We start from the raw sequence: 24467 nt of genomic DNA, 5'->3' as shown, positions 1-24467 counted from the left end.
AGAGCTTGAGATGGGTAGAGAGAAAGGGGGATAGATGTAGGGAGAGAAGGGGGGATAGAGGTAGAGAGAGAATGAGAGGTAGAGAGAAGGGATGGAGTGAGATAGAGGTAGAAAGAAAAGAGAGAGATAGTGAGAGAGAAAGAGAGGTAGGAAGGTAGAGCAATAGGTGGAGAGAGAGATAGAAAGAAAGAGGTAAAGAGAGAGACATGTTTGTATAGAAGAGATATAGAGGTGTAGAGGGAGGGGCAGGGAGAGAAATAAAGAGGTAGAGAAAGAGAGGTAGAGAGATATATATGGAGAGATGAATATAATGCGAAGGGAGAGAGGAAGATGAAGAGAGAGAGCAAGCGAGAGATAGGGGAAGGGAGGGAAAGAGCAAGAGAGAGTGAGAGAGAGAAAGAGAGAGCGAGCATGGTGGAGGCAGAGCCAGTTAGTTCTGCTCTAGTTCTCTTTCAGAAGAAAATCAGAATCAAACCATAAAAAATTGTTTAGTTTAGGCTGTAAATGAAGAGGAGAGGAGAGGAGAAGAGGGGGAAGAGAGGAGGAGAGGAGAAGTGAGGAGAGGAGAAGAGATGGGTAGGAGGAGGAGAGAAGAAGAGAGGAGAAGAGAAGAAAGAAAGGAGAAGAGAGAGAAGAGAGGAGAGGAGAAGAGATGGGTAGAGGAGGAGGAGAGGAGAGAAGAAGAGAGGAGAAGAGAAGAAAGAAAGGAGAAGAGAGAGAAGAGAGGAGAGGAGAAGAGGGGTAGAGGAGGAGGAGAGAGGAGAGAAGAAGAGAGGAGAAGAGAAGAAAAGAGAGAAGAGAAGAGAGGAGAGTAAGAGAAGAGAGGAGAGGATAAGAGAGAGGTAGAGGAGGAAAGGAGAGAAGAAGAGAGGAGAAGAGAAGAGAGGGGAGGAGGAGAAGAGAGAGGAGAAGAGAGGGGTAGAGGAGGAGAGGAGAGAAGAAGAGAGGAGACAAGAGAGAAGAGAGGAGAGGAGAAGAGGGGTAGAGGAGGAGGAGAGAGGAGAGAAGAAGAGAGGAGAAGAGAAGAAAAGAGAGAAGAGAAGAGAGGAGAGTAAGAGAAGAGAGGATAAGAGAGAGGTAAAGGAGGAAAGGAGAGAAGAAGAGAGGAGAAGAGAAGAGAGGGGAGGAGGAGAAGAGAGAGGAGGAGAGAGGGGTAGAGGAGGAGAGGAGAGAAGAAGAGAGGAGAAGAGAGGAGAGTAAGAAAAGAGAGGAGAGGAGAGGAGAGGACGAGGAGGGGAGAGGAGACATACAGGGGTTGGAGTTCTTGTTGCGAGCGAGGGAGCGCGAGGAGGAGTGGTCGGGGTGGTAGGTGTTGTAGTGCTGGTAGGGAGGAGGGACAGGAGGAGAGGGGGAGCCGCCACCTCCACTCTCCCAGGGGAGGGGCCGCGTGCTGCGCTGTACCTTCACTACACACACACACACACACACACACACACACACACGCACACACACACCCAGGAGGAGGGCTGTTTAGCCTTCAGTTGGCTGACCTTAGATATATGATGTCAGAGGGTTGCACACGTCAACATATAAAATACCCTGGAGACTCCGCCCACAAACACACCCACAGCCAAACATCAGGTGGCAACACACCACACACACACACACAGTAGATCAGCTCTACTCCTCCAATACATCAATACAGTACGACCTCTGGTCAGTAGGGGCTAGCAGGACTTCAAGTAGATATAGTGTAGCATATTTATTTACCCTGTTCAGGTCCTTTCAGCGCCAACCTGGTCTGGTGATGAGGTAAGATCTCCATCTTAACATGCTGACAGGCTGCAGCCAACAGCTGAGTGGCCTCAGCCAGAGTACAGAACTCCATGCTGGTTCCATCTACTGATAAGATGTGGTCTCCAGCATGGAGCGCTCCACACCTAGATACAGATAGACAGATATATAGACAGATAGATAAATAGACAGATAGATAGACAGACAGATAGACAGATAGATAGATAGATAGATAGATAGATAGATAGATAGATAGATAGATAGATAGATAGATAGATAGATAGATAGATAGATAGATAGATAGATAGATAGATAGATAGATAGATAGATAGATAGATAGATAGATAGACAGATAGATAGATTTAGTTAGATAGACAGATGGAGATAGATAGATAGATAGATAGATGTGTGTATTTTTACTGTAGTAGTAGTAATAGTACCTGTCTGCGATACTGGCTGGTTTGACCTTATCAATGATGATGACCTGTTTGTTGCAGAACATGGAGGTGGACAGAGCCACACCCAGGCTGGAGCCGGTCGCCTTGGCGACCTCCACTAGCAGTGGACCTGACGCCGTGGCAACAGAGTCTGGTGGAGAGAAAGACAAATAGACGTCTCAAGTTTAGACTTCAAAAGTCAATAAGAGTCTGTTCCTGCATTGTCTTGTTAAATAACAGCTCAATGTGTCTCATTCTCTCGATAGACACTTCCTATTATATCCGTTATGGTAATATTAACTCTAATAGTTACTAGGGGTGGAACGGTTCACAAAATCAACGGTTCGGTTCGTATCACGGTTTTAGGTTTACGGTTTTCGGTTCGGTAGGCCCTATACGTTGTTTTTTATTTAAAAAAAATGTAACACTCCAAAAATACCATACATCAACATAAGATATATAGCCTAAAAATAATCCAACTTTTCAGTTATTCTCAAGGACGTAGTCATGCAAAAACTGAAAGAATGAGGCCATTTGACATCAGGCACGTTATTTTGACAGTGACGGTTAGAGCTAGGAGGGATCTTGGTACAGCAAGAGGGGAGGCATTGCTGATTTAAACATGCTTCTCATTTATTTGGTAAAAAAAAAGGTTTACCTTTAATAATGTTTGGCACACAAAGACCGAACTGACTGAATATAGGCAACATTTGTCAAAGTATTAACTCGTCAATATACCCCCCTTCCCCACTAATCGAACTGGTGTCGTGGAGTCACTTCTCTGAGCGTTTCCACGGTTAGCTTGCGGCTAACATTAGTTAGCTTACGGCTAAAGTTAGTTAGCTCGTAGCTAACGTAACATTATATAACCGAACAATACACACATGCCCCGAATGCGTACCGTTCGGTACGACCTCTACGGTTCGGGGCATGTGTGTATTGTTCGGTACACGGTTCGAATGCATACCGTTCCACCCCTAATAGTTACCATAATATTTATAATAATCTAATAATAGTTTATCTATTTATGACGTGAAATAAATATACCGGGCCGATCGGGTTTAAGAGATTAACTGGATTACCATAACAGATTACCATTACCATTAGTTATGGTAATACTATAATTAATACTACTAATTGTACCCATAACATCATGTTTGTATACTGCCAGTTTATGGTAATATTAAGAGTAAAAGTTACTATAATGACTCTAATAGCTCACCCTTAAAGGTGGAGTCAGTGATCCTGGAGAAAGATTGTTGTTATTTGTTAGCATGTGCCAGATTAACAGCCCCCCCCCCCCTTTCCCCCCCATCTGCCCTCCCCTTGCCCCGTGTCCTGTGCACGAGCACCAATGTCCCCTGTTGTTGATTGGCTGGAATAGTGTTGTGTGGCAGAACGGACAGCTAAGAGATATTCACTGAATAATTTGACAAAAAGTGTAATGGGTTAGAATCACTGACTGCACCTTTAACCGAGACGTCATGTTGTAATAGTAATATTAATTGTAATCTCACCCATGACAGAGACGTCATATTCTATAAGTAGCGTGGCTTCCTGTCCACACTGTTTCAGGATGCTCATGGCTTCGGAGTGGCTGCTGCCGTGGAGACGGATGCCATCGATGCTTAGCAACCGGTCGCCTGGTTTAACAGTCCCTTCTCTGGAAAGAGAATAAACCGATTTCTCAGGAACACAACTGGACAGCAGCAACATGCATGTGGTTCTTGCTATAGATAATAATAGGCTGAATCAATGAAAAGACAAGATTTCTGACTTGTTTTAAAAATTTAAAGAAAGTCGAGATAAGCACTGACTTTAAGCCTTTCTTCTTTAGCACCAAAGACAGTTATCTCAATTCTGGCACATTCAATCATTGATTTGGTCAATGCACTGACACAGGTCACTCTGTGAGAGCTGTGTATAGTCGAGTGTCATCCACATCCTCTAAAAGTAGAGTGCAATAAACTGCCTTGAACCTCTGCTGGCCGCTCTTGCCGACATTAAGATTTGGATGGATCTAAACTTCCTAAATCTTAATGACGGCAAGACCGAGGTAATTGTGTTTGGGCATCTAGACCGCTTGCGAAACTGGGCTGGTGTTTTAGGGCCCCTCGATGCCAAAAAACAAAATTCTATGAAAAGCCTTGGTGTCACTTTTGACAGTGATCTGAAATTTAACAAACAGATTGGGTCTGTGGTTAAAGGCTCCTTTTTTCAACTTAGGCTCCTGGCAAAGATAAAGCCCTACCTATCTCCCAAAGACCTGGAGAGGGTCATACATGCGTTCATATCGTCAAGGCTGGACTATTGTAATGCTCTATATGTGGGTCTCGACCAGCTCTCCCTACGATGCCTGCAGCTAGTGCAGAACGCTGCTGCACGCCTCTTGACTGGCACTAAGAGCACATCAGACCAGTGCTAGCTTCCCTGCACTGGCTCCCTGTTCGTTTCAGGTTGATTTAAAAATTGCGATGATTGTTTTTAAAGCCTTAAATGGTCTGGCCCCTCAGTACCTAGCTGAACTTCTCCATGCTTGCACCCCAGTTAGAGCACTGAGGTCATCAAACAAATTACTTTTAGATGTCCCAAGGTCTAGGCAAAAAACTAAAGGTGACCGAGCATTTGCGGTGGCTGCCCCTAAACTGTGGAACAGTCTTCCACTACAAATTAGGTCTGCTCAGACCCTAGACCAGAACGTTTTACACCAAGTACCACCTGAGAACGTAGCTGGCTCTCCAAGTACCACCATATGACCGGCGTTAAAATACAGTCTATTCAGCTATGCACAGTTCACGCAGGAGGCAAATGTATTCCTAATACCATTATTTATTGTTAACTTTTGTCAGACACAGCCACAATGTACAAAGGGATAGCACTAGAACTAGCAAACGCTTCCACACAACTCATACAATGCAAGGGGCATTGAGAACATAATAACTAACATTCTCACATAGCAAGTGAGAAAATTAAGAACAACTGTATTTCAGCAAATGTACTTAATTCTCTCTCTATCTCTCTCTCTCTCTCACACAGCAAGCAATTGTCCGTCATTCTCTCTCTCACACACTCACACACACACACACAGTTTGACCATCACGTCTTCATTCAAGGACAAGCTTCAAACAGACACAACCCCCCCCCCCACATTAATCTGGTGTTATCACTGAGGCTGGAATCACTTCTTAATGACAGATGGACACACACACACACAGTTTGACCATCACGTCTTCATTCAAGGACATGCTTCAAACAGACACAACCCCCCCCCACACATTCATCTGGTGTTATCACTGAGGCTGGAATCACTTCTTAATGACAGATGGACACACACACACACACACACGAGGAGCAGGGAGCGTCTAGACCCTCTTCGGAGCGCCGGTCAGGCCAATATTTTTTTTTTTGCTTTTTTGTAAATGTTTTCAAGTACCACCAGCAGTACCACCAAGTACCACTAGTGGTACGCACTGGTACGCGTACCACAGTTTGAGAACCACTGCCCTAAAGACTCACTTATTCTCTTTGGCGTTTTGAGGCTTAGTAAGCCATACATCCCTGGTCGTGTCGTGATTGTTTTTAATGTATTGCAGCTTCTGATTGTGTGTATACTGTATTTTGTATATATATTTTTTGTATTTCTCAGTTTTTATATTGTATTTTTAGTATTTCTCTGTGTTATATTGTGAAGCACTTTGGTACAACTTCGGTTGGTTTTAAATGTGCTATATAAATAAAGTTGACCTTGACCTTGACATAATTATGGGAAGTAATTTTGTTATTTTGCATAATTCTGTCTAATGTGAGCATGTATATGTTGAATAAAAGAGGCCCAAGGTTTGAACGCCATGTTAGTTGGCTCAAATACATAGTTGCCAGTGGAAACAAAACAGATAGAAAATAGATAGATTCTTTATTTGTCCCCATGGGGAAATTTGCAGCACAATGTCACAAAAATAGACAAACTCATACATACACATACAGCACCTCACAACTAGCAACTAATTAGGTATAGAGAGAGAAAATAAATTGTTAGGATGGGAGAAACTCTGGTCACTCACAATGTTGTTTGCCTTATTCAAGGTTCTGTCTCTGTAGATGTGTTCCATACTTGGAAACATAATAAGATAAGATAAGATATTCCTTTATTGATCCCCTTGGGGGAAATTCAGCTAACAACGGCCAGCTAACAGTATACTGGCCGTTGGTACAGTTTTCCTTAACCCTTTCACTGCCACACTACAGAAGGTTAACCCTTTAGTGATAGTAAAGGGTTAACATTCTGTAGTGTGGCAGTGAAAGGGTTAACTGGCCGTCATGTGGCAGTGAAAGGGTTAACCTTCTGTGTATTGTCGCAGTGAAAGGGTTAACCGTTTGGTAGTGTGGCAGTGAAAGGGTTAAACTATCTTTATGAGCCTCGGTAGCATTGTGCCAAACCATACACTGTCAGCAGTAAAGCACTTGGAGTATTTTCTTGTAGACATTAAAGACAGCAATTTCTTAAAAATGAAGTACATTATTTGTTGTGTCTTAGTGCTAATGAGGTCAGTCCACAGGTCCCATTTCATTTTATGGTCCAGCACAATGTACACGTACTTGTAATCTGTAACAGATTGTATTGGCTCCAGCACAATGTACACATACTTGTAATATGTAACAGATTGTATTGGCTCCAGCACAATGTACACATACTTGTAATATGTAACAGATTGTATTGGCTCCAGCACAATGTACACGTACTTGTAATCTGTAACAGATTGTATTGGCTCCAGCACAATGTACACATACTTGTAATATGTAACAGATTGTATTGGCTCCAGTACAATGTCAAGTTACTTGTAATCTGTAACAGATTGTATTGGCTCCAGCACAATGTACACATACTTGTAATATGTAACAGATTGTATTGGCTCCAGCACAATGTACACGTACTTGTAATCTGTAACAGATTGTATTGGCTCCAGCACAATGTACACGTACTTGTAATCTGTAACAGATTGTATTGGCTCCAGCACAATGTACACGTACTTGTAATCTGTAACAGATTGTATTGGCTCCAGCACAATGTACACGTACTTGTAATCTGTAACAGATTGTATTGGCTCCCCATTGATAAAGTGAGAGGATTGCAGCTTTCTATCAAATCAATGGACATTTCCTTAGTTTTAGAGGTGTTTAGGAGAATGTTTGACTCCTCACACCAACAAGTAGTCCAAGACTGGCCCATGCTCCTCCTCTCCATTATATAGGAGGCTCACCAAGGCAGTATCATCTACGTACTTAATAAAGTGCCTATTAGGGAAAGTGCTAGTGCAAGAGTTGGTGTATAAAATAAACAATATAGATGATAAAACACATCCCTGTGGTGAGAGTGACGTAGCTACTCTGACCTCTGACCTGCTGGATTCTACAACTGAGAAAATCAACAATCCATAAAACCAAGGCTGCTTCAAGTGAAAGTTCTGTAGCCAGTATGTCTGCTAAAATACAGGGTTCAATAGTGTTAAATAAAACCTTAGCATGTGTCTAAATAGTCCCTGCCTTGTAGATTGGACTAGAACCAATCTACTACTGCAGTGCTGGTACTACTACTACTACTACTACTACTACTGTTGTTGCTGCTACTACTATTAAATGGACTGCATTTATATAGCGCTTTTATCCAAAACGCTTTACAACTTATGCCTCACATTCACCTATTCACTCATTCAGACACCGACATCGGAGGCAACCATGCAAGGTGCCAACCAGCTCATCGGGAGCAGTTAAGTATTTTGCTCAACACTTCAACATGCTGCCGGGGAGAGTGGGAATTGAACCAGGAACCTTCCAATCTCCAGACGACCGCTCTACCTCATGAGCCACTGTCGCCCCTACTACTACTGCTACTACTATTGTTGTTGCTGCTGCTGCTGCTGCTGCTACTACTACTACTACTACTACTACTACTACTACTACTACTACTATTACTGCTACCACTGTTGTTGCTGATACTACTACTACTACTACTACTACTACTACTACTACTACTACTACTACTACTACTACTACTACTACTACTGTTGTTGCTGCTGCCACTACTGCTACTACTATTACTGCTACTACTGTTGTTGCTGCTACTACTGCTACTACTACTACTACTACTACTACTACTACTACTACTACTACTACTATTATTTACTACTACTGCTACTACTGTTGTTGCTGCTACTACTACTACTACTGCTACTACTGTTGTTGCTACTACTATTACTATTATTTACTACTACTTCTACTACTGTTGTTGCTGCTACTACTACTACTACTATTATTTACTACTACTACTACTACTACTACTACTACTACTACTACTACTACTACTACTACTACTACTGTTGTTGCTGCTACTACTACTACTATTATTACTACTACTACTGTTGTTGCTGCTACTACTGTTGTTGCTGCTACTACTGTTGTTGCTGCTACTACTGCTACTACTATTACTGCTACTACTGTTGTTGCTGCTACTACTGTTGTTGCTGCTACTAGTACTACTACTACTACTACTACTACTACTACTACTACTACTACTACTATTATTTACTACTACTGCTACTACTGTTGTTGCTGCTACTAGTACTACTACTATTATTTACTACTACTGCTACTACTGTTGTTGCTGCTACTACTGCTACTACTATTACTGCTACTGCTACAGTACTACTGTTGTTGCTGCTACTACTGTTGCTGCTACTAGTACTACTACTATTACTATTATTTACTACTACGGCTACTACTATTGTTGCTGCTACTACTGTTGTTGCTACTACTACTATATTTACTATTACTGCTACTACTATTGTTGCTGCTACTAGTACTACTGCTACTGCTACTACTATTACTGCTACTTTAAAAAAATTATTTGATGTTTTTTATTTTCGTGTCTTACATACAGGTGTATGCCCAGCCCATATGGGCTTACAAGACTACTAGCTACTAGTACTTTTTAGAAGCATTTTGTATAAAAGTATTCTGTACTTCTGTATGACAACTATTAAAGAAACTTGAAACTACTACTATTGTTGCTGCTACTAGTACTACTACTACTACTACTACTACTACTACTACTACTACTATTACTGCTACTACTATTGTCGCTGCTACTAGTACTACTACTACTGCTACTACTATTACTGCTACTACTATTGTTGCTGCTACTAGTACTACTACTACTACTACTACTACTACTACTACTACTACTATTACTGCTACTACTATTGTTGCAGCTACTAGTACTACTACTGCTACTACTGCTACTACTGTTGTTGTTGCTGCTACTACTGCTACTACTATTACTACTACTGCTACTACTGTTGTTGCTGCTACTACTGCTACTACTATTACTGCTACTACTGTTGTTGCTGCTACTATTATTACTACTACTGCTACTACTGTTGTTGCTGCTGCTACTACTGTTGTTGCTACTACTACTATTATTTACTACTACTGCTACTACTATTACTGCTACTACTATTGTTGCTGCTACTAGTACTACTACTACTGCTACTACTATTACTGCTACTTTAAAAAAAATTGATTTGATGTTTTTTTTTCCGTGTCTTACATACAGGTGTATGTATGCCCAGCCCATATGGGCTTACAAGACTAGCTACTAGTACTTTTTAGAAGCATTTTGTATAAAAGTATTCTGTACTTCTGTATGACAACTATTAAAGAAACTTGAAACTACTACTATTGTTGCTGCTACTAGTACTACTACTACTACTACTACTATTACTGCTACTACTATTGTTGCTGCTACTAGTACTACTACTACTGCTACTACTATTACTGCTACTACTATTGTTGCTGCTACTAGTACTACTACTACTACTACTACTACTACTACTACTACTGTTGTTGCTGCTACTAGTACTACTACTATTATTTACTACTACTGCTACTACTATTGTTGCTGCTACTACTGTTGCTGCTACTACTATTACTATTACTACTACTACTGTTGTTGCTGCTACTACTGTTGTTGCTACTACTACTACTATTATTTACTACTACTGCTACTACTATTGTTGCTGCTACTACTACTACTACTATTATTTACTACTACTGCTATTGTTGCTGCTACTACTGTTGTTTCTACTACTACTATTATTTACTACTACTGCTACTACTATTGTTGCTGCTACTAGTACTACTACTACTGCTACTACTATTACTATTACTGCTACTTTAAAAAAAATTATTTGATGTTTTTTATTTTCGTGTCTTACATACAGGTGTATGCCCAGCCCATATGGGCTTACAAGACTACTAGCTACTAGTACTTTTTAGAAGCATTTTGTATAAAAGTATTCTGTACTTCTGTATGACAACTATTAAAGAAACTTGAAACTACTACTATTGTTGCTGCTACTAGTACTACTACTACTACTACTACTACTATTACTGCTACTACTATTGTTGCTGCTACTAGTACTACTACTACTGCTACTACTATTACTGCTACTACTATTGTTGCTGCTACTAGTACTACTACTACTACTACTACTACTATTACTGCTACTACTATTGTTGCAGCTACTAGTACTACTACTGCTACTACTGCTACTACTGTTGTTGTTGCTGCTACTACTGCTACTACTATTACTATTACTGCTACTACTGTTGTTGCTGCTACTACTGCTACTACTATTACTGCTACTACTGTTGTTGCTGCTACTATTATTACTACTACTGCTACTACTGTTGTTGCTGCTGCTACTACTGTTGTTGCTACTACTACTATTATTTACTACTACTGCTACTACTATTGTTGCTGCTACTACTGTTGTTGCTACTACTACTATTATTTACTACTACTGCTACTACTATTACTGCTACTACTATTGTTGCTGCTACTAGTACTACTACTACTGCTACTACTATTACTGCTACTTTAAAAAAAAAATGATTTGATGTTTTTATTTTCGTGTCTTACATACAGGTGTATGCCCAGCCCATATGGGCTTACAAGACTAGCTACTAGTACTTTTTAGAAGCATTTTGTATAAAAGTATTCTGTACTTCTGTATGACAACAATTAAAGAAACTTGAAACTACTACTATTGTTGCTGCTACTAGTACTACTACTACTACTACTACTACTACTACTACTACTACTACTACTATTATTTACTACTACTGCTACTACTGTTGTTGCTGCTACTAGTACTACTACTATTATTTACTGCTACTGCTACTACTGTTGTTGCTGCTACTACTGCTACTACTATTACTGCTACTGCTACAGTACTACTGTTGTTGCTGCTACTACTGTTGCTGCTACTAGTACTACTACTATTACTATTATTTACTACTACGGCTACTACTATTGTTGCTGCTACTACTGTTGTTGCTACTACTACTATATTTACTATTACTGCTACTACTATTGTTGCTGCTACTAGTACTACTGCTACTGCTACTACTATTACTGCTACTTTAAAAAAAATTATTTGATGTTTTTTATTTTCGTGTCTTACATACAGGTGTATGCCCAGCCCATATGGGCTTACAAGACTACTAGCTACTAGTACTTTTTAGAAGCATTTTGTATAAAAGTATTCTGTACTTCTGTATGACAACTATTAAAGAAACTTGAAACTACTACTATTGTTGCTGCTACTAGTACTACTACTACTACTACTACTACTACTACTACTACTATTACTGCTACTACTATTGTTGCTGCTACTAGTACTACTACTACTGCTACTACTATTACTGCTACTACTATTGTTGCTGCTACTAGTACTACTACTACTACTACTACTACTACTACTACTATTACTGCTACTACTATTGTTGCAGCTACTAGTACTACTACTGCTACTACTGCTACTACTGTTGTTGTTGCTGCTACTACTGCTACTACTATTACTACTACTGCTACTACTGTTGTTGCTGCTACTACTGCTACTACTATTACTGCTACTACTGTTGTTGCTGCTACTATTATTACTACTACTGCTACTACTGTTGTTGCTGCTGCTACTACTGTTGTTGCTACTACTACTATTATTTACTACTACTGCTACTACTATTACTGCTACTACTATTGTTGCTGCTACTAGTACTACTACTACTGCTACTACTATTACTGCTACTTTAAAAAAAAATTGATTTGATGTTTTTTTTTTCGTGTCTTACATACAGGTGTATGCCCAGCCCATATGGGCTTACAAGACTAGCTACTAGTACTTTTTAGAAGCATTTTGTATACAAGTATTCTGTACTTCTGTATGACAACTATTAAAGAAACTTGAAACTACTACTATTGTTGCTGCTACTAGTACTACTACTACTACTACTACTACTACTACTACTACTACTATTACTGCTACTACTATTGTTGCTGCTACTAGTACTACTACTACTGCTACTACTATTACTGCTACTACTATTGTTGCTGCTACTAGTACTACTACTACTACTACTACTACTACTACTGTTGTTGCTGCTACTAGTACTACTACTATTATTTACTACTACTGCTACTACTATTGTTGCTGCTACTACTGTTGCTGCTACTACTATTACTATTACTACTACTACTGTTGTTGCTGCTACTACTGTTGTTGCTACTACTACTACTATTATTTACTACTACTGCTACTACTATTGTTGCTGCTACTACTACTACTACTATTATTTACTACTACTGCTATTGTTGCTGCTACTACTGTTGTTTCTACTACTACTATTATTTACTACTACTGCTACTACTATTGTTGCTGCTACTAGTACTACTACTACTGCTACTACTATTACTATTACTGCTACTTTAAAAAAAATTATTTTATGTTTTTTATTTTCGTGTCTTACATACAGGTGTATGCCCAGCCCATATGGGCTTACAAGACTACTAGCTACTAGTACTTTTTAGAAGCATTTTGTATAAAAGTATTCTGTACTTCTGTATGACAACTATTAAAGAAACTTGAAACTACTACTATTGTTGCTGCTACTAGTACTACTACTACTACTACTACTATTACTGCTACTACTATTGTTGCTGCTACTAGTACTACTACTACTGCTACTACTATTACTGCTACTACTATTGTTGCTGCTACTAGTACTACTACTACTACTACTACTACTACTACTACTATTACTGCTACTACTATTGTTGCAGCTACTAGTACTACTACTGCTACTACTGCTACTACTGTTGTTGTTGCTGCTACTACTGCTACTACTATTACTATTACTGCTACTACTGTTGTTGCTGCTACTACTGCTACTACTATTACTGCTACTACTGTTGTTGCTGCTACTATTATTACTACTACTGCTACTACTGTTGTTGCTGCTGCTACTACTGTTGTTGCTACTACTACTATTATTTACTACTACTGCTACTACTATTACTGCTACTACTATTGTTGCTGCTACTAGTACTACTACTACTACTGCTACTACTATTACTGCTACTTTAAAAAAAATTGATTTGATGTTTTTATTTTCGTGTCTTACATACAGGTGTATGCCCAGCCCATATGGGCTTACAAGACTAGCTACTAGTACTTTTTAGAAGCATTTTGTATAAAAGTATTCTGTACTTCTGTATGACAACTATTAAAGAAACTTGAAACTACTACTATTGTTGCTGCTACTAGTACTACTACTACTACTACTACTACTACTACTACTACTACTACTACTACTATTACTGCTACTACTATTGTTGCTGCTACTAGTACTACTACTACTACTGCTACTACTATTACTGCTACTACTATTGTTGCTGCTACTAGTACTACTACTACTACTGCTACTACTATTGTTGCTGCTACTAGTACTACTACTACTGCTACTACTACTACTACTGCTACTACTATTGTTGCTGCTACTACTGTTGCTGCTACTACTACTACTATTATTTACTACTACTGCTACTACTATTGTTGCTGCTACTACTACTACTACTATTATTTACTACTACTGTTGTTGCTACTACTACTATTATTTACTACTACTGCTACTACTATTGTTGCTGCTACTACTGCTACTACTATTACTGCTACTACTATTGTTGCTGCTACTACTGTTGCTGCTACTACTATTATTTACTACTACTGCTACTACTATTGTTGCTGCTACTACTGTTGCTGCTACTAGTACTACTACTATTATTTACTACTACTGCTACTACTATTGTTGTTGCTACTACTACTACTATTATTTACTACTACTGCTACTACTATTGTTGCTGCTACTACTGTTGTTGCTACTACTACTACTATTATTTACTACTACTGCTACTACTATTGTTGCTGCTACTAGTACTACTACTATTATTTACTACTACTGCTACTACTGTTGCTGCTACTACTGTTGTTGCTACTACTACTACTACTATTGTTGCTGCTACTAGTACTACTACTACTACTACTATTATTACTACTACTGCTACTACTGTTGTTGCTGCTACTACTACTACTACTGCTACTATTACTACTACTATTGTTGCTGCTACTACTACTACTACTGCTACTATTACTACTACTACTATTGTTGCTGCTACTACTACTACTACTACTATTACTGCTACTACTGTTGTTGCTGCTACTATTATTACTACTACTGCTACTACTGTTGTTGCTGCTGCTACTACTGTTGTTGCTACTACTACTATTATTTACTACTACTGCTACTACTATTACTGCTACTACTATTGTTGCTGCTACTAGTACTACTACTACTGCTACTACTATTACTGCTACTTTAAAAAAAAATGATTTGATGTTTTTTTTTTCGTGTCTTACATACAGGTGTATGCCCAGCCCATATGGGCTTACAAGACTAGCTACTAGTACTTTTTAGAAGCATTTTGTATAAAAGTATTCTGTACTTCTGTATGACAACTATTAAAGAAACTTGAAACTACTACTATTGTTGCTGCTACTAGTACTACTACTACTACTACTACTACTACTACTACTACTACTACTACTACTACTATTACTGCTACTACTATTGTTGCTGCTACTAGTACTACTACTACTGCTACTACTATTACTGCTACTACTATTGTTGCTGCTACTAGTACTACTACTACTACTACTACTACTACTACTACTACTGTTGTTGCTGCTACTAGTACTACTACTATTATTTACTACTACTGCTACTACTATTGTTGCTGCTACTACTGTTGCTGCTACTACTATTACTATTACTACTACTACTGTTGTTGCTGCTACTACTGTTGTTGCTACTACTACTACTATTATTTACTACTACTGCTACTACTATTGTTGCTGCTACTACTACTACTACTATTATTTACTACTACTGCTATTGTTGCTGCTACTACTGTTGTTTCTACTACTACTATTATTTACTACTACTGCTACTACTATTGTTGCTGCTACTAGTACTACTACTACTGCTACTACTATTACTATTACTGCTACTTTAAAAAAAAATTATTTGATGTTTTTTATTTTCGTGTCTTACATACAGGTGTATGCCCAGCCCATATGGGCTTACAAGACTACTAGCTACTAGTACTTTTTAGAAGCATTTTGTATAAAAGTATTCTGTACTTCTGTATGACAACTATTAAAGAAACTTGAAACTACTACTATTGTTGCTGCTACTAGTACTACTACTACTACTACTATTACTGCTACTACTATTGTTGCTGCTACTAGTACTACTACTACTGCTACTACTATTACTGCTACTACTATTGTTGCTGCTACTAGTACTACTACTACTACTACTACTACTACTACTACTACTACTATTACTGCTACTACTATTGTTGCAGCTACTAGTACTACTACTGCTACTACTGCTACTACTGTTGTTGTTGCTGCTACTACTGCTACTACTATTACTATTACTGCTACTACTGTTGTTGCTGCTACTACTGCTACTACTATTACTGCTACTACTGTTGTTGCTGCTACTATTATTACTACTACTGCTACTACTGTTGTTGCTGCTGCTACTACTGTTGTTGCTACTACTACTATTATTTACTACTACTGCTACTACTATTACTGCTACTACTATTGTTGCTGCTACTAGTACTACTACTACTGCTACTACTATTACTGCTACTTTAAAAAAAATTGATTTGATGTTTTTATTTTCGTGTCTTACATACAGGTGTATGCCCAGCCCATATGGGCTTACAAGACTAGCTACTAGTACTTTTTAGAAGCATTTTGTATAAAAGTATTCTGTACTTCTGTATGACAACTATTAAAGAAACTTGAAACTACTACTATTGTTGCTGCTACTAGTACTACTACTACTACTACTACTACTACTACTACTACTACTGCTACTACTATTGTTGCTGCTACTAGTACTACTACTACTGCTACTACTACTACTACTGCTACTACTATTGTTGCTGCTACTACTGTTGCTGCTACTACTACTACTATTATTTACTACTACTGCTACTACTATTGTTGCTGCTACTACTACTACTACTATTATTTACTACTACTGTTGTTGCTACTACTACTATTATTTACTACTACTGCTACTACTATTGTTGCTGCTACTACTGCTACTACTATTACTGCTACTACTATTGTTGCTGCTACTACTGTTGCTGCTACTACTATTATTTACTACTACTGCTACTACTATTGTTGCTGCTACTACTGTTGCTGCTACTAGTACTACTACTATTATTTACTACTACTGCTACTACTATTGTTGTTGCTACTACTACTACTATTATTTACTACTACTGCTACTACTATTGTTGCTGCTACTACTGTTGTTGCTACTACTACTACTATTATTTACTACTACTGCTACTACTATTGTTGCTGCTACTAGTACTACTACTATTATTTACTACTACTGCTACTACTGTTGCTGCTACTACTGTTGTTGCTACTACTACTACTACTACTACTTCTATTGTTGCTGCTACTAGTACTACTACTACTACTACTATTATTACTACTACTACTGCTACTACTGTTGTTGCTGCTACTACTACTACTGCTACTATTACTACTACTATTGTTGCTGCTACTACTACTACTACTGCTACTATTACTACTACTACTATTGTTGCTGCTACTACTACTACTACTACTGCTACTATTACTACTACTACTATTGTTGCTGCTACTAGTACTACTACTACTATTATTACTACTACTGCTACTACTGTTGTTGCTGCTACTACTACTGCTACTATTACTATTACTACTACTAGGCCACTACTACTACAACTACTAGAGATGATCAGTTTCTTGAGTGACAAAACCTTGCAGATGGGCTGATGTCTCACCTGTCGGCTGGCCCGCCGGGCCTGATGGTTGTTATGACGATGGGGCGGGACTTATTCCTGTCGTCATGAGCCCCGCCTGCTCGCGCACACACACACACACACACACACACACACACACACACACACACACACACACACACACACACACACACACACACACACACACACACACACACACACACACACACACACACACACACACACACACACATTACATATATGTAACAAGTCTCAGCTGTTTAGTAAGTATTTAATTTTGTTACTACTAATGATAGTGACTCATGATTTGTAAAAAAAAAAATAGGTCACCTGTATCGCAGAGTTAAATGTTTATAATTTAACACACACACACATTATTGGGCCCATACTAATATTATTAGACACACACACACACATTATATATATATATATATATATATATATATATATATATATATATATATATATATATATATATATATATATATATATATATATATATATAATATATATGCCCTATTGCACTATGTCGCTCTATAGGTTGGACTCTTATATTATTACTTGTATTATGCACATCGTTGCGGGCGAGACCCCCCGCATTTCACTGTATACCTGTATGGCCGTGACAAATAAAACTCTTGTATCTTGTATCTTGCCCATATAAAACACACAGCCCCTCCTCACCTCTGATGACGAAGCCAAAGGTGTTTCCTTCTTTATGTAGTGTCACTTCCACAGTCTTAAACATCAGCCCTGAACTCTGGACCGCTATAATATAATAATATACATATAATATTAATAATAAACATGAATAATTATTTTATAATAGCATACTATGAATATAATATTAATAATAAACATGAATAACAATATACACATCAGCCCTGAACTCTGGACAGCTACAATAATATAGCATGCATATACTATTAATAATAAACATGAATAATAATCATATAGTAAACTATTAATATAATAATACACATTCATATTAATAACAATGCAAACATCAGCTCTGAACCCTGGACAGCCTACACTAATATATACAATATTAATAATAAACATGAATAATAAGTATATAATAGCATACTATAAATATAATATTAATAATAAACATTTGTAAAAAAAATATATATAATAAACATCAGCCCTGAAACATGAAAAGTTGAAATAATAATGTAACATCTTTTTCCAATAACATAATAACAACAAACCAATAGAATAGCAATAACATTAATAACCCAACATTCCTAGTTTAATCAGTCTGCTAAGTACTACATCACTGTACTGTAGTAGTTATAATAATACTAGTACTAATATTAAACTTACTGATTGTAGTGAAACTATACTAATATTAGTAGTACTATTAATATGAAACGTATATACTGTAGTAAAACTATACTAATACTAGTAGTAATATTAATATACCCTTACTGACTGGAGGATGTTCATATTCTACTTTTAGAACGACGTTCTCCAACGTTCTTCATTAATACTAGTAGTAATATTAATATATCCTTACTGACTGGAGGATGTTCATATTATACTTCTAAAACAACTCTCTCTCCAACGTTCTTCATTAATACTAGTAGTAATATTAATATATCCTTACTGACTGGAGGATGTTCATATTATACTTCTAGAACAACTCTCTCCAACGTTCTTCATTAATACTAGTAGTAATATTAATATATCCTTACTGACTGGAGGATGTTCATATTATACTTCTAGAACGACTCTCTCTCCAACGTTCTTCATTAATACTAGTAGTAATATTAATATGAAACTTACTGACTGGAGGAAGTTCATATTCTACTTCTAGAACAACTCTCTCTCCAACGTTCTTCAGAAGGCTGATGATCTCATCATGTCGGAACTTGGTCAGATTTATACCATTGACTGACCGGATGTAATCCCCTACATTTAACTGATCACTCCTGCGAGAGAGAGGGAGGGAGAGAGAGAGGGAGGGAGAGAGTGGGAGAGAGAGAGAGAGAGAGAGAGAGAGAGAGAGAGAGAGAGAGAGAGAGAGAGAGAGAGAGAGAGAGAGAGAGAGAGAGAGAGAGAGAGAGAGAGAGAGAGAGAGAGAGAGAGAGAGAGAGAGAGAGAGAGAGAGGTAAAATAAATAGAATGGGGAAGAGAGAGGTCATTATGGTAACGTGTGCCACAGAGCCTTGGGCCAAGGCAGATTCCTGAATGGACACATACTAACTACTAACTAAGTCATGATGAGGCTGAACGCCTTAAGCCACCAACCAGATCAGCCAAGACATAAACACGTGTGTGTGTGTGTTAGTTACCTGGCAGCGATGCCTCCCTGTCTCAGATTGGACACTCTGGGTTTTCCGTCTTTGTCGACACCCCCTGACACTGTCAATCCCAACGTTGTTCCCTCCTTCTTCATCAGCTCCACCATTGAGCAGCCTCGGAACTCATCTGGATCACACACACAATAGGAACAGTGATTGGTCGATGGATGATGATGATGATGATAGCTTTGAATAAAATTACACTAGTTATCAATATACATATATATAATTGCATAAAACAGAAACACAGAGGGATGAATGGATGGGTTAAGGGATGGAGGAATTGAGAGACGAAGGGGTTAAGTGATGAAGGGGTGGGTTAAGGGATGGATGAGTTAAGGGATGAAGGGGTTAAGGGTTGGGTTAATGGATTGGGAGGAGTGAAGGCATGAAGGGGTTAAATGATGGAGGATGGGGTTAAGGGATGGGGAGGGGCTAAGGGATGAAGGGGTTAAAGGATGGAGGAGGGGGTTAAGGGATGAAGGGGTTAAATGATGGAGGATGGGGTTAAGGGATGGGGAGGGGCTAGGGGATGAAGGTGTTAAAGGATGGAGGAGGGGGTTAAGGGATGAAGGGGTTAAATGATGGAGGATGGGGTTAAGGGATGGGGAGGGGCTAGGGGATGAAGGTGTTAAAGGATGGAGGAGGGGGTTAAGGGATGAAGGTGTTAAATGACAGAGGGAGGGGTTAAGGGATGGGGAGGGGCTAAGGGATAAAGGGGTTAAAGGATGGAGGAGGGGGTTAAGGGATGAAGGTGTTAAATGACAGAGGGAGGGGTTAAGGGATGGGGATGGGCTAAGGGATGAAGGGGTTAAAGGATGGAGGAGGAGGTTAAGGGATGAAGGTGTTAAATGACAGAGGGAGGGGTTGATTGATTGATTGAATGAAAACTTTATTAACAGATTGCAGAATGGGTACAGTACAGTACAGCTCAATACATACAATTGTTAAGGGGATGCAGACCAGAGAAAGACTTTCGTCTCGTTTACATCAGGGTCCCCCATTTTCAATTCATCATAACATATATGACATACATGACATACAGATAGACAGTACTGCTACATCCATACATTTATGACATATCAGATGTGCAAATACAGTATTGTTTGTGATACAAAAAGTGTCCAGAAAAAGAGTGTATATACATATGACCTAGAAACTGTACATTGGAGGAGGTTGGGTGGGTGGGGTGGGGTTGGGTGGGTGGGGGCTGTACATTGGAGGTGGGGGGGGGGGGTTGGGTAGGGGACACACACACACTGTACACTGTACATTGGAATACTGACAAAGCCATACTTGGTCATTTACTGTACAACTGGGTTAGGACATTTGTACGGGCCAGTTTCGAATTGCAGTCTCCCGTAGGTGTTCTTTGAGAGTGTTTTTGAAAGTGGGTAGTGATTCACATTCCTTTACAGCTTTGGGTAGGGCGTTCCACATTGATGTGGCATAATTGCGAAACATGTTTAGTCCCTTGTTTGAGCCGAATCTGGGTTTAACATGATTTGTGGAGCTCCCTCTGGTGTTGTGATCGTGGTATTCACTGACCTTTGGGAAGTATTTTGACATGTACATGGGTACCTTGGTCGCGTAGTGTATCTTGTAGACCAGGCCCATTACAAGTTGCTGTACTCTGTCGTCTACTCTAAGCCATCCTAGGTTGTCAAAGTGGGCAGGGGTGAGGTGGGTTCTAGGAGTCAGGTCAAGCAGTAGTCTGACCAGTTTGTTTTGAGATGTTTGTAATTTAGTTTTTAGCGCCTTTGAGGTGCTTTGGTACCATGAGGTGCAAGCATAGTCGTAGTACCCTTGAATGAGTGCTCCTGCCAGAGTCTTCAGGGTATTCTTGTTTACCAGAGAGGAGATCCGGTACAAGAATCGAGTTCGTTGGGTGACTTTTTTTATTACATTGGATGCCATTTTGTCACAGGAAAGATTAGCCTCTAGGATGGAACCCAGGTAGGTAATTTCATCTTTCATTGTGACAAAGGAAGTCAGTGATTTCAAGTACATGGGCTCGTGGGTCAACTCGTCCGAGCAAGACCTTAAAGTGAGGAAGGCACTTGCGTGGAGGGCTCTGAACGGCATGACCAGTGTGTGGAAATCCAACCTCCCCCGTCAAATCAAGCTCAACTTCTTTCATGCAACAGTTGAGTCTGTCCTTTTGTATGGCAGTGAATGCTGGACCTTGAAGCCCACCCTGCAGAAGTCCTTGGATGGGTGCTACACCAGAATGATGCATGTGGTGCTCAACATCAACAGGGATGAGCATGTCACTAATGCAAACTTGTATGGGGGGGTGCTAAAGGTGAGCGATAAAGTGGCAGTCAGGAGAATGAGGCTGGCAGGTCACTGCCAGAGACACCATGAGATGCCAACCAGCAAACTTGTGCTGTGGGAACCAACACACAGGCATCGATCACGAGGACGTCCCACGTTAACCTACGTGGACGTACTCAGGAGAGATGTGGGAACAGAAAGCACCGGCGAGCTAGCCAGATGCATGGAGGATCGGGATGACTGGAAGCACCGATGGAGGGCCCGTCCGAGGACGACCTAGATGATATTGTCACCCACTGTAACCGAGAAGCCGTCGGTCTTGCTGAGTTTGTTATTTGAACCGAAGAGAATGGACTCTGTTTTGCCCATGTGTAATGATAGTTTGTTGTCGGCGAGCCATATGCAGATTTTGCCTAGTTCCGAGCTGAGGGCTTTTTCAACCTGTAACTTGTTCTTGTCAGAGACCAGCAGGGCTGAGTCGTCCGCAAACAGGAACAAGTTGCAGTCACAAGCTGACAACATGTCATTTGCATAAATTAGGAATAGTAGCGGTCCTAGTATGCTTCCTTGTGGAACACCACAGCTCACTGTGAGGGGGGGGGGGGGGGGGGGGTAGGGTACCGTTTACCTCCACCATCTGTTCTCTCCCCTCCAGGTAGGATTGTATCCAGCTCACTGATAGACTATCAAAACCAATTGCTTTTAGCTTGTCAATCAGAATGGTGTGATTGACAGTGTCGAAGGCCTTTTGTAGGTCCAGCATGACCATGCCGCAGTATTTGCCCGCGTCCACCTCTTGTTTGATGTGGTCGTTCAAATAGAGAAGGCATGTGTCAGTGGAGTGGGATGTTCTGAAGCCAGATTGGAATTCGTAGATTCGATTTTTTTCCGCGAGGTACTTTTCGATCTGTTAAGGGATCGGTCGGTTAAGGGATGGGGAGGGGCTAAGGGATAAAGGGGTTAAAGGATGGAGGAGGGGGTTAAGGGATGAAGGTGTTAAATGACAGAGGGAGGGGTTAATGAGTGGAGGGTGGGGTTAACGATGGGGGGGTTAAGGAATAGAGGGTGGGGTTAAGGTTAAGGTTTCTCTCTCTGAAGTGAAGTCATCTTTCTATTCTGTCTCTTCATCTATATTTCAGCAGCAGCTTTAAAAATTCAACAACACTTAGAGAGAGAGAGACAGAGGGAGACAGAGAGGGACATAAAGAGGGAAACAGATAGAGAGTGGTAGAGAGAGAGAGTGGTAGAGAGAGATAGAGAGGCAGAGAGAGACACAGAGAGAGACACAGATAGAGATATAGAGGTAGATAGATAGAGATAGTGACAGAGATAGAGGGGTAGAGAGAGAGAGATAGAGAGAGGGGTAGAGAGAGAGTGAGATAGAGAGAAGGAGATAGGGAGAAAGAGAAAGAGAGGGAGAGAGGTAGAGTGAGAGAGAGGGCGGGGGGAGAGGGAGAGATAGAGATAGACAAAAAAATTTAGATAGAGGTAGAAAGAGATGGAGAAACAGAGATATATAGAGTGATAGAGAGAGAGGTAGATAGAGAGAGACAGAGAGAGGGGTAGGGAGAGATCGTGAGATAGAGAGAAAGAGATATGGAGACAGAGAGAGAGGGAGTGAGAGGTAGAGGGAGAGAGGTGGAGAAGAGTGCGTGTGTGTGGTGGATTATAGCTGTATAAAGCTGGTTAATAAACACTGCAGCTTCCACTGATTACCCACCGATTTTTGACATTATTTTGACAGTGACGGTTAGAGCTAGGAGGGATCTTGGTACAGCAAGAGGGGAGGCATTGCTGATTTAAACATGCTTCTCATTTATTTGGTAAAAAAAAAGTTTACCTTTAATAATGTTTGGCACACAAAGACCAAACTGACTGAAAAATATAGGCAACATTTGTCATTAACTTAGTGCAGTGGTTCTCAAACTGTGGTACGCGTACCACTAGTGGTACTTGGTGGTACTGCTGGTGGTACTTGAAAACATTTACAAAAAAGCAAAAAAAATAAATATTGGCCTGACCGGCGCTCCGAAGAGGGTCTAGACCAGGGCCCGGGGTGGGCAATTATTTTCCCCAGGGGGCCGAATGAGCAACTGAAAATATGTTGGGGGGCCGGGCCAAAATTCCAAACTCAATTATGCATAATATACATTTTATTTCTATATAAAAAGCAGTAAATGGCATTGTTTTGACCCCTGGTAAGAGTGTATGTTATTATTTGGCAATTAAAAAGTGAGGTTAGCTTTCAAAAATATAATTTATTCAAATAGAATTTATTTCCAAAATGATAAACAAAATGTGAAACATTAATAACAAAGGGCATTTTGAGTTTCATATACTATTGAAACAAGGATTTTCTTAGCTTTCTAAAGACATCACATCATCTTATAGCAAAAATAAACAAGACATGGCACTGAA

General features: G+C 39.6%; 1 protein-coding gene across 1 annotated transcript in view; it reads right to left on the bottom strand.

Moving 5' to 3' along the window:
• grip1 (glutamate receptor interacting protein 1) overlaps positions 1–24467 on the bottom strand; it is a gene marked incomplete at its 5' end in the record, with an annotated part of 117372 nt that overhangs the window by 22713 nt on the left and 70192 nt on the right. Inside the window, 8 exon segments of the mRNA XM_084331086.1 lie at positions 1276–1406; positions 1711–1880; positions 2175–2322; positions 3689–3834; positions 17488–17563; positions 18151–18234; positions 19255–19400; positions 19764–19899. Coding sequence (XP_084187212.1) covers positions 1276–1406; positions 1711–1880; positions 2175–2322; positions 3689–3834; positions 17488–17563; positions 18151–18234; positions 19255–19400; positions 19764–19899 — 1037 coding nt within the window.

The sequence above is a fragment of the Notolepis coatsorum genome (genome assembly GCF_963971535.1).
Source record: "Notolepis coatsorum genome assembly, chromosome: 15".
Classification (NCBI taxonomy): domain Eukaryota; kingdom Metazoa; phylum Chordata; class Actinopteri; order Aulopiformes; family Paralepididae; genus Notolepis; species Notolepis coatsorum.
The sequence above is the reverse complement of the archived record's forward strand: the minus strand, read 5'-3'. Positions and strand labels throughout refer to the sequence as shown.